The sequence below is a fragment of the Anopheles coluzzii genome, chromosome X (assembly GCF_943734685.1).
Source record: "Anopheles coluzzii chromosome X, AcolN3, whole genome shotgun sequence".
In the NCBI taxonomy this organism is placed as follows: domain Eukaryota; kingdom Metazoa; phylum Arthropoda; class Insecta; order Diptera; family Culicidae; genus Anopheles; species Anopheles coluzzii.
This window is the reverse complement of record NC_064669.1, coordinates 24,375,778-24,387,594: the sequence shown is the minus strand read 5'-3', so window position 1 is coordinate 24,387,594 and position 11,817 is coordinate 24,375,778. Positions and strand designations below refer to the sequence as shown.

The 11,817-nt window shown below is 51.4% G+C and overlaps 1 protein-coding gene across 1 annotated transcript in view; it reads right to left on the bottom strand.

The window, feature by feature from the left end:
* Nucleotides 1-11,381: 11,381 nt before the first annotated feature.
* Nucleotides 11,382-11,817, bottom strand: part of LOC125906490 (uncharacterized) — an 816-nt gene continuing 380 nt past the window's right edge. The window contains exon 1 of the mRNA XM_049605384.1: nucleotides 11,382-11,817. This exon is cut by the window's right edge and continues 380 nt beyond it. Coding sequence (XP_049461341.1) covers nucleotides 11,382-11,817 — 436 coding nt within the window.

Below are 11,817 nucleotides of genomic sequence, written 5' to 3'. Positions count from 1 at the left end.
GGTGTCCAAAGGTCAGCTAGGTGTGGACAGAAACCACACGCTGAGCATAAGGACAAAAGCTGGCTTGATCCCAACGTTCAGTACACTTCGGGACAGCAAAAGCTTGGCCTTACGATCCTTTTGGTTATAACGAGTTTTTAGCAAGAGGTGTCAGAAAAGTTACCACAGGGATAACTGGCTTTTTTTAAATCAATCGGGTTGTTTTATTTAATACAGTTCATACATGCGTGAAATCGTATTGTAACCCAACCCTCGCCTTAACCGCCCTTTTGCCCCGCGAAGGGTCTAAGGGGGTTGTTATGCTCATTTGAGCATCCTTAATCCGTGCATAGCGCACTTATCTTATTTTTTTTCCAAAATTAATTTTCCTCCTTGTTTAGTGTCTTCCATTATGCCTATTGAGGCCTCCCTCTTTACACCTCCTTCTTGTTTATTCGCCAAGCCTAGCGGGAGGACAACTCAGCCTCAACCGCGGCTGCGGCCTCGGCTTCGGTCAGCCCTACGCGGGGCACCTCAGCTGCCATTCTCACTGCTTCTGAAGGCAGAGCAGCATCGGCTACTTGACGGTTTCCGACGTCGTCGTCGTCATCGCTGTCAGTTAAAGGAGCTGGTCGATGTGTGCCATGCATTTCCGCCCGGGCTGCGCGCTGACGTTCCCTCAGCCTCGCCACCGCAAGACGGTTAACCTCCCGTCTCCGCTCAGTCCTTGGTGAGGGCGGTGGTGGGGCTGGGCATTCAGCTTGTCGCTGCTGCGTTGCGGCTCTTCTGACTGCGTTGCGGTTGTCATTATACCGCTGCAGCCTCTCCTGTCGAAGGACGTCAGCGTTTCGGAGCTGGGCGTTGTCGGCAAGTACGCCCTGCTCGAACAAGGACGTACGGAAGTTGTCCCATTCGCGCTGAAGCAGTGACGTTATCTGCTGAGAGCCTCGCAGACGTTGCTCCAATTCTGCTGACTCTCGAGCATGTGGGCCAGCAACGTGTTCGGATGACGCCGTTCATCAGTCGCTCGCGAACATCAGCGAAGCGCGGGCACGAAAACATCGCGTGTTCGGCGCTGTCACGTACGCCGGGGCAATGCGTGCAGTCCGGGGACGAGGTGAATTTCATGTCAGCAAGATACTCACGGAAAAATCCGTGACCGGAGATTATCTGCGACAGATGAAAATTCACCTCTCCATGCTTCCGCGACTGCCATGCACCGATGTCCGGAATGAGGCGGTGCGCCCACCGAATGTAACCGCTGGCTTGATGACTAGCCGCGTCGCTGTTCCAGGTAGCCTGCCACTCGGCGATGGTCCTATCACGTTCCTCTTTCCTTAGTTGCGCGCTGCTTCCAGTCCCACGGCGGCTGTGCACCCTGGTGTCCTCGCGGATGGCTCTGCAGATCGGCAAAAGTCCCGCGAGCAGCACTGCGGTCTCGTACCGAACCGTCCGGAACGTCCGGGCCACGGCGATGGCTGATTTGCGCTGGACTCGCTCTAGCAACCTGCGGCACTCGCGAGTGTTCAGCGCCTCGTGCCATACAGGTGCGGCGTAGCGCATCACCGAGTCAGCCACCGCTGCCAGAAGTCGGGACTTTGACATCTTCGGCCCCCGGTGGTTCGGCATGAGTTGACCGACCGCCTGCGCGATCTGGTCCGCCCGCTGCGTCACTGCAGTCACATGAGGCAACCAGGATAGGTTGTCGTGTACCAGCACACCCAGGTGCTTAATGCTCCTCGAATATGGAACTGCAGTTCCTCTCACGTCGATGGAGATGTGGCTTGGAGGTTGCTTCAGACTTGAGATAATCGTCATCTCCGTCTTAGCTGGTGCCAGCTCCAAGTGGTGCTGCTGCATCCACTGGTCGACTGCTGCCACCGCTGCCTCCGCCACTGCTGCAGACTCCTCCGGCGTCCTACCCGGGGCCAGGACGACGAGATCATCGGCGTAGCCAATGATCTTGGCCTCGTCGGGTAGGGGAGTCCGCAGCACCCCGTCGTACATTACGTTCCACAGTGTGGGGCCCAGTATGGACCCTTGTGGAACTCCCGCGCTGACGCAACGTACGACGGGTCCCTCGCTGGTGTTATAGATGAGCTCCCAATCCATGAAGTAGGACTGCAGTATCCTCAGCAGCCCTGATGGGACCCCCTTTTCTCGCAACGCATTGGCGATCGACTGCCAACTGGCAGTATTAAAAGCGTTGCGAACATCCAGCGCAACCACCATCAGGCACCGCTTGTCGCGGTTATTGGTCCAGCCGAACGATCGGGCCGCCTTGCCTGCGTCCACCAGGCTTTGGATGGCACTGATGGTGGATCGTCCGCGACGAAAGTCGTTATTGGTCCAGCCGAACGATCGGGCCGTCTTGCCTGCGTCCACCAGGCTTTGGATGGCACTGATGGTGGATCGTCCGCGACGAAAGTCGTACTGCGCGGTCCGAGAGCTGCGGTGAATCCGGGTCCTCGAGGTGTCTGTTCAGGCGATTGAGGATAAGCCGCTCCAACACTTTGCCTAGTGTGTCCAGCATGCACAGTGGCCTGTAGGAGCTGCTTTCTCCGGGGGCTTTGCCTGGCTTAGGCAGCAATACCAAGCGCTGCCGTTTTCACTGTTGCGGAAACGAATCAGTGTTGAGGCAGTCACTCAGTCACAAATGCCTGGTACACACGGCAGAAAACCCCCGGGTACTTCGCAATCGCGACCTTCACCGCAGCATTGGGGATCCCATCTAATCCTGGCGCTTTCCTTATAGCCATTTGAGCCGCGATCTCCTGCAGTTCTTCGGGGGTCACACGTTCTAAATCGGACGCTCCCGAATCGACATAGCCGGTTTCCGGCCAAGAGACCGGTGGGTAGGTGGGGAACAGATCTGAAACGATCCGTCCCAGCTCGACCGGGTCTGTCTCAGGCGGTACACGACTGCCGCGCAGATGAGACAGAACAACCTGATACCCCACTCCAAACTCGTTCTCCTCGGCGATGTCGATAAACTTAGCAAATTCCGCACGTTTGGTAGCTTTGATGGCTTTTTCTAGTCTGGTCTTCGCAGTCCGGTGCTCAGCTGCGGCGAGACTCCTCTCCTGCAGATCGGTGGTTAGGCGCATCCGCTCACGCGCCGCAATGCACTCGTTCCGCAGCTCTTCAATTACCGGTGACCACCAGAATACGTCGCGATGTTGATGCTGCAACACGTTGGGGGCCCGCTGCATGGCGATATCGCACGCGTCGACCATTGCGTCGACTAGGTCAACATGGGTCGTCGCCTGTTCCACAAAGTTCGCGTCCTCGAGAGCAGAACGGAAGCTCTCTTCATGGAACTGCGTGGTAATCCATCGCCTACCAGCGCAAATAAAGCGCTGCCGGCCGGCTGACGGACCACCATTCGACGACTGTTGTTCCGCTTCCCCAACGGTGTATGTTACCAATTGATGATCTGACCGGGCGAACTCGTGCACCTCCCACGTTTCTGGCCGAGCGATGGACGGACTGGTGAAGCAGACGTCAATGACGCTGCTGGTGGCCGCTCTTCTGCCAATGAACATGGGTTCATTCCCGGAATTGATTACTTGTAGCTGGACACTCTGGATTAGCTGCAGCAGATCTTCACCTCTCTGGCTGTTCCTGGCACTACCCCACTCCGTGTGCCAGGCGTTAAAATCGCCGGCGATGACGACGTGGGAGATGATGCCTGCAGCTGAACAGCAGCCAGAAAGCTTTCGTAGTCCTCCTCTGGGCGTCTCGGTCTAGCGTAGCAGCTTATAAAGACGATGCCACCAATCTGTGCGGCTACAACTCCAGGCACAGCACTGCGCCACACCCGCTGGATTGGGTAAGAGCTTGTAGCCACAACTGCTACCAATTTGGCGGCATCATACGCCCAACGCCCATTGTTCGTCGGTGGTCGATAAATGTCCGACAGGAGCAGGACGTCAGCACGGTGTTCACGCTCTGCTTGGAGCGCCAAGTCCTGCCCTGCCTGACAGTGATCCACATTGATTTGCGTCACTTTTATATTGAAGGCGAAGCCGGATGTTCGCAGCTCATGTGCCCGATGCGATGAGGTCCACCGCAGGCCGCACACTTAACGTCGCTGGAGCAGTCCCGGGCTTTGTGACATGCACTGTCACACTGGATGCAGAGTTGCTGACGGTCTGTCGGGGAACGGCATGCGTGAGCAAGGTGGCCGCGCTCCAGGCAGCGATAGCAGCGCTGGCGCTCAGGTGCTGCTTTTTCAACGCCTCTGATTTTGCTAATGCAGCCACACAGTCGGAGCTTCGACCCCTCGAGGGCAGCGGCAGCCTTAGCGGGCAGGTGGACTCGAGCTCGCTGAGTGCCATCTTGAAGCTCCCACACGCTCACTCGGACGATTTCGATCGGCTCTTGGTGTTCTCCCTCAATGGCCTTTTTGATGTCCTCTTCTGTTGCCAGAGGATCGATGTTCGTTATCAGGACATCGGCCATGTTGGTGATCACCCGGGCTAGTCCGGCGTCACCAACAATCTCCTGAACTTCTGCGCGGACCAGGCTGGCGTTGGCTGAATTACTTAGGGCCATTCGGAGATTTGCGGCGTGGCTGCGCTTGCCCATTTTAAGGTGATCTGCAAGGCCCTTGTGCGGGTCTTGTTTTACCGCATCCCGAACTTTTTGATACAACGTGTACCAGGAGTGTCCGGCACTCGGGACCACCTCTATCTTGTCCGGCCTTGGCCAAACCTTTTGCTGCTGCCGCTGCTGCTGCTGATGCGCCTGCTGCCGGAGTTGCGGCGGAACATACCGCTCTCCCTGATGTTGTGGCTGCTGCTGCTGTCTGCGCTGGTGCTGCTGCTGCTGCTGCTGTCTACGCTGGTGCTGCTGCTGCTGCTGGTGTGAGCCAGCGACCACCTGTCGCTGCTGCTGCTGCTGCTGGAAGCGTGGCTTGCCAGTGGCCTTGCCACAGTACCTGCGACGTACCACCTCGCTGAATGTTAGCTCCGGCACGACGTCTCCGTGGACGGCTGTCGATGCCACGCTGCGCGGCGGCATGACTGCGCGCGACGTCGACGCGCGGGGCTGCTCCTGCTCGTGCTGATTCCGCTGCTGCTGTTGTTGTTGCTGCAGCTGCTGCGCAGAGGATCGGCGCGGCAACGGAGTTGAAGGTTGACGCGGACTAGCTGACGGTTGTCCGCCGCCAACCTTTGCCGCCAGTAGAGAGTTGAGCACATCACGGTCGCGCTGATGTGCTGCGGCGAGCTTCTCCATCTGCGCCTCAAGCTTCTCTTCTCTGCGTTTTGCCTCCTCCTTTTTCTCCTGCAGCAGTTGGCACATGCCGGTTATCTGCTCCAGCAGGCGAGCATTTTGCTCCTTCATCTCGGAATTTTGTTCTTCACAGGGATAACTGGCTTTTTTTACAACGGGTGGATTTTTATTAATCGTAGTTTACATCGAAAACCCAACCCTCGCATAATCCGCCCCTTATACCCTGCGAAGGGATTTAAGGGTGGACGTGTTGTTCTGAGGGAGCCTAACTTTTTAGCCGTGCGTTCGCACCTTTCCATTTATTTTTTTCGTCAAAATTCTAGTTTCATAACATTTCTTCTGAATTCCTTCCCTTAAGGGGAGCCCTATATCTGTGCCGGAGCATCTTTCGTTTTTTTTTAACGCTCTCGTTGTTCTTTTAATAAAAGCTAGATTTAGCGTGCCGCTCTTTCGGCTTCGGCTGCTGCTGCCTGCTGGGCAGCATCAAGACCTCCTCGCTCGACGTCATCGGGTTCATCGTCACTGTCGCTCGACCAGGCGTCGTGGCCGAACAGCACTCGTAGCATTTGGATTCCACCGTTTCGAATCATTCGTTGGCGTTCCCGCCAGCGGGCCACCCTTAGTCGCCCATCTTCGAGGCGAGCGGCCTCCCTAGGTGTTGGTGGTGGAGCCGGTGGAGCAGGTGGATTTCTCCTATTACGCTGGCGGTAGGCACGATTTGCCTCGTTGTGGAGCAGTCTTCGTTCTTCAGCATGGTGTTCGTCTTCCTCTCGCTGTAGCTGCTGTTGTATCTCAGCTTCCTCGCGATTGGAAGCAGCCCGCTGTTCTCGTTCCGTGTCCCAGTCACGCTGCAGCGTTGTTGTTATTCGACGTGCTGCCTCGCAGAAGCTGCTCCAGTTGTCTTGGCTGCTCAGGAGGAAGTCCTGAAGACTGTCCGGCGTGACCGGGTTCGGCCCCAGTTCACCAAGGTACTCCTCACTCGAGCAAACCTGGGGCACTCGAAGATGGCGTGGTGGGCATTTTCCGGAACACCCGCACAGCTGCGACAGTCAGGGGACTCCGTAAAGCCGTTGATGGCCAGGTACTCTCTGAAGAACCCATATCCAGAGAGCACCTGGGCCAAGTGGAAGGTCATCTCCCCGTGTCCCCGGCCTTGCCAAGCGCTGATGTCACGGATTAGCCGATGCGTCCACCGGGTGTATCTGGACGTGTCGGCCTCGGCGTCCCATTGGCTCTGCCACGTCGTGATGGTGCGCTGTCTCTCCTCCAACCGGATGGCTGCCTTCGTTATCGACCGACCCGGATCGTTGACACGTTCAAACACTCGCGCGTCCTCCTCTATCAAGAGACAGATGGGGGTCAGCCCGGCGAGGAGGGTGGCGGTCTCATACCTTACGGTACGGAAGGTGCGTGCCACCCTCCGTGCTGAGACTCGCTGAACCCTCTCGAAAAGTCGACGACACTCTCTCCTCGTCACCTCGCCATGCCAGATGGGCGCAGCATAACGGATGACCGACTCTGCGACCGAGACCAACAGTCGCGCTTTGCTGGTCTTTGTTCCACTGTGGTTGCGCATGAGGCGGGTAACGGCATCTGCTATCTTCCTTGCCCGATTGGTTCTTCTTCTTCTTCTTATTAGGTTTGATGGAATAATATTCTCCTATGTTTTCCGTCATACGGAGCCATAATCAGAGTTTTGACCATCTGTTTACAGGGTTTCACACTTTATCTCAAGACCGCGGGACCCCTTCCCGAATCTGTCTTAGCCAAAGCCAAGATTGCGGTATGATGCTTGAAATCGTTGATGATACCTGAATTCATCGGATGCAATGCTGAATCCGCGGCACATTTCTCGAAACACACTGGTCCGCGCCGAGGACATGCGGTCGAATATTTTTTTTACACGGATAACCTTTGTGTACATCAGTGTACTGAAAACAGTTAATTATTTAATTATATTTGTAATTAAATTGTTTCCGTTAATTATATTTGTATTTTTTCCTTGTATCGGTTTGGTTTATGTATAAATATTATTTGTTTGTTCGTTTATTCATGTATTCATTTTAATTGTTTTGCAGGGTTTTTGTTTTGTAATTCAGTTTTTTTTATTTATTAAATTTTTTATGGTGAAAACATTTTTGTACTTGTGTACAAGAAAAAACGTGGTTTTGTTTTTGTTATTTTATTTAATCTTTTTTTGTGCTTTTTTGCTTTTTTTTATCTACACTTGGGTTATTATGCCGTTTGGACTGTTTGATTTATTTGTATATATATATATGTAAATATATATATGTATATATATATATATATATATATATATATATATATATATATATATATATATATATATATATATATATATATATATATATATATATATATATATATATATATATATATATATATATATATATATATATATATATATATATATATATATATATATATATATATATATATATATATATATATTGTTTTGTTTGGAAGAATTATTTTCGCGAGAGATCGAAACTGGAAGTTGAAATATTTATGGTAATTGATGTGGATTTCCGAGCAGGGTCCTTTTTACATCTTGTTTCATTAAGCTAGTTAATGGAAGGATGTATTTGGATTTCCCTGGCCTCGTTTGGGTTTTTTATTTATAAGATGCCTGATATAAAGCATAGAAGCTGTTATTTTTGTTTTATTTATTTATTTTGTTTTTGTTTCGGGAGTGATCGTTTTCCTTTTACTATGTTTTTTCTTTAAATGATAATTAGCAGTAACTGTATAGGTACGTACATGGATAAATATATTTTAAATGTTTACGGCGGTATAAATTCAAAAAGATATAATAATATAATATATGAACTTAAACAACTATGTTGTGCACATATGTGATGCTAAAATAACAAAAAACATGGGGGAGTTCTGTGTTGTTTACTGAATTTTTGGGAAATAAATAATAAATAAAATAAATAAAATAAATTATGAGTAAAATTAAATGATCTTATGTATAAGTATAATTTTGTAGTGTATTTTTTTCCGTTGTTACTATAGTGTTATGTGGTTTTTTGCTATGAATTGTAATATTTGTTTACATGTGTTCCCACTTTTTTCTAACCAATTGTTTTTCAGATTTTGTATGGTTATATCTCTTTCACGTTTGTATTTTTGGCATTCGAAAATTTTATGTCTTCCTGTTTTAGGGGTCTGACATATATCGCACGTACCGTCATCTGTTATTTTCATTTTGTGTAGCCAAAATTCAGATAGGTCATGCCCTGCTAAGATCTTGTTTATTATTTTTATCTCATTTTCTTTTAAATTCATTCCTTTGTGCCACAACTTTAGTCTAAATTATTTTTGGAATTCTAAGATTTTTTTCCCCTTTTCTCTTGATGTGTTTATGAACCATTTTTGAGTGTTTTTTTCCATTTCGTTTCTAAATGTTTGGATAGCGTCTGCATACCTTATTTTATTCTGTATTGTGCTTGTTGAGAGAGTTCCCTTTTTCGCTAGGTCGTCGGCTTTGTCATTTCCATCAATTCCTACATGTGATGGGATCCAAAAAATGTCTGCTTGTATTTTAGCTGCTATTTTTAGTATGTTGTACAAGATTTGTTCTATTTTGTTTTCTATTAATGCGTTCTGAAGAATGTTACAGGATATATATAAAGGGATTTCCTTTTTCTTTTTCTTCTGCTATTTGTAAGGCTTTCTCTATACCGATTAGTTCAGTTGTAGTTATGGATGTAGTATTTTTTAAGTTGTAGCTGTGGTAGTGTTGATGTTGTTTGTTTTTAATGTAGATACCTATACCCGCTTTTTCTCCTGCAATACTTCCATCTGTGAAAATTTGTGGTCTATTTTTGTCGTTTTTGTTAATGTTTTCTAATGCCCGAGTGGTTACCTCTCGGACATGGGGCAGCCACGATAGGTGATTGTGAAGGGTCACCCCGAGGTAACGCATCGTGCGGGAAGATGTCACCTCCACGTCCCCTACTCTTATGGTGACTGCGTGGGGATCTTCGTGCTGGAGATAAGCACACACTCCGTTTTTTCCGGCGCAATCTGGAGATGGTGTTGGGCCATCCAGTGAGAGAATCTGGTGACCGCCTCCTCGGCTGCAGCCTTCACTGCATTTACGTCGATGCCCGGAATCAGCAGCACCACGTCGTCAGCATACGCCACCATCTTGCAGTCCTGCGGAAGGGCGACGTCCAGAACTCCATCGTACATGGTGTTCCACAGGGTGGGGCCGAGAATCGACCCCTGTGGAACACCAGCCGTGATGGACCGAGTTACTGGGCCGTCGGATGTCTCGAATACCAACTCTTGGTTCTCGAAGTAGCTCCTGACGATGCTTTGCAGACCAGCAGGTACTCCCTTCGTCTGCAGTGCAGTGGCGATGGCCTGCCACCTGGCCGTATTGAAGGCGTTCTTGACATCCATTGCTACGACCAGCAGGAACCTGTTATCCCGCCCGTTCGTGCGGCGGAATCTCATCTTGCGCTGTCCTGCCTCGATCACTGTTCGGATGGCACCAATTGTAGATCTCCCCCTCCGGAAGCCATGCTGCCTATCTGACAGCCTCACCGTTGCAGGATCTTCCAGGTGGTTGTGAAGTCGGTTAAGGATGAGCTTCTCCAGCACTTTCCCTAAGGCATCCAACATGCACAAAGGTCGGTATGACCCGCTGCTACCCGGTGGTTTCCCCGGCTTGGGGAGCAGTACCAAACGCTGTCGTTTCCATGGTGCTGGAAATGTAGCCGTTTCCAGACAGCTTTGGTACAACGCCTGGAAAACGTCCGTGTACGCAAGGATTGCAGCCTTGACAGCGGCGTTCGGGACTCCGTCGAGTCCCGGCGCTTTTTTGTTCGGCATGGTGCTAGCTATCAGACGGAGTTCCGGGATCGTGACTCGGGTCCATGGGCTCTGCTGATCTGAAGGCTGTTCCTGTTCCTCCTCGGAACTGATGCGGGGCCAGTTGAAGGGCGGATGTTGCGGGAAAAGCTCTGTCACGATGCTTTCAAGCCTCGCTCTCTCCGTCTCGGGTGGTGCCCTTCCACCGCGAAGACGGGAGAGGACTACTAAGTACCCGGCTCCGAAAACGTTTTCCTCCACAGCATCGATCAATTCCTGGAAGGCGGCCTTTTTGCTGGCACGTATGGCTCTATCCAGCTCAGCTCTAGCTGTTTGATATTGGGCTGCAGCCATACTCCGGTTCTGGAGATCACGTGTCTGCTGTATGCGATCTCTCGCCTGCTCGCAGTTCTGCCTAAGCAGAGCAATCAGGGGCGTCCACCATTAGACGTCCCGATGAGGGTCGGGGAAAGACGACGTCATCCTTTGCATGGTTTTCTCGCAGGCCGATATCATTGCCGAGATCATTCCCTGGTGATTGACTGCCTTTTCTCGGAATCACTCGCCATGTAGCGTGGCTAGGAAATTCTCTTTGGAGAACTGTTTCGTCTTAAATTGCGTGCCTGCATGTTGAAAACGCTCTCGTTGGCCCCGTTGACGTGACTGTCCTCGGTTGCGCTGCTGGTCTGCTGACGCTGGGCCTACCGAGTAGGTGATATACCTATGGTCAGATCGCGTGTCCATGTTTCTTACCAGCCAGGTGCTTGGCTGAGCTATGGACGAGCTGGCGAAGGTCACGTCGACAACGCTGGCAGTCGCTGCGCCGTTTGCAACAAAGGTTGCCACATTCCCTCGATTCATCAGCAGCAGGCCCAATTGCTGGGACGCCTCGAGCAGTACATCCCCACGCTCAGTGCTGCGTCGACTTCCCCACTCCTCATGCCAGGCGTTAAAGTCACCGGCAACTACTACCTGAGGGTGAGATTGGGCCTCCAATTCTATTGCTTCGACGTATTCCGCAAATCCTTCCCGCGACAGGCTGGGTGGCGCGTAGCAGCTGAGGAAGGTAATGCCACCCACCTTGGCAGCTATGAGGCCGGGGACATCACTGCTCCACAGTCCTTGCAGAGGGTATCGTCCTGTGGCCACTACTGCCACCTTTTTGGAGGCATCAACTGCCCATCTTGGGTTGTTCTCGGGTGGTCGATAAATGTGGGAAAGAACCAACACGTCCACTTCCATTTGTCGGGCGGTTTGCAGGACCAGATCTTGGGCGATCCTGCCTCCACCCAGGTTCACTTGGAGGACTTTTAACTGCGTCATTGGGTAGCCGACCGGTCGCATGTCCGGTCCCCAATAACATGGGGACCACCGCATTTGCCGCAGCGTATTTCTTCCTTGCATGTTCCAGCCTTATGGCCCTCCTGTCCGCAACGGATGCAAACATTTTGTCGGTCTACAGGTGACCGACAATCGCGGGCGTTGTGGCCATGCTCAAGGCATCGATAGCAGCGAAGATGCTCCTTGGGTGTTGGAGGAGCAATCTTCACTCTGGAAATGCAGAAGCCCAAGCGAAGCTTCGTGCCATCCAGCGCTTTTGCAGCCTTGGCTGGCAGACGGATGCGTGCCCGCTGGGTGCCATCCGGCATTTGCCAAATGCTCGTTGAGACGATGCCTGCCCTACCCTCGATCTTGTTTTCAAGGAGAGCTGTGAGCTCTTCCTCCTTGACTAGGGAATCGATGTCGTTTACTACC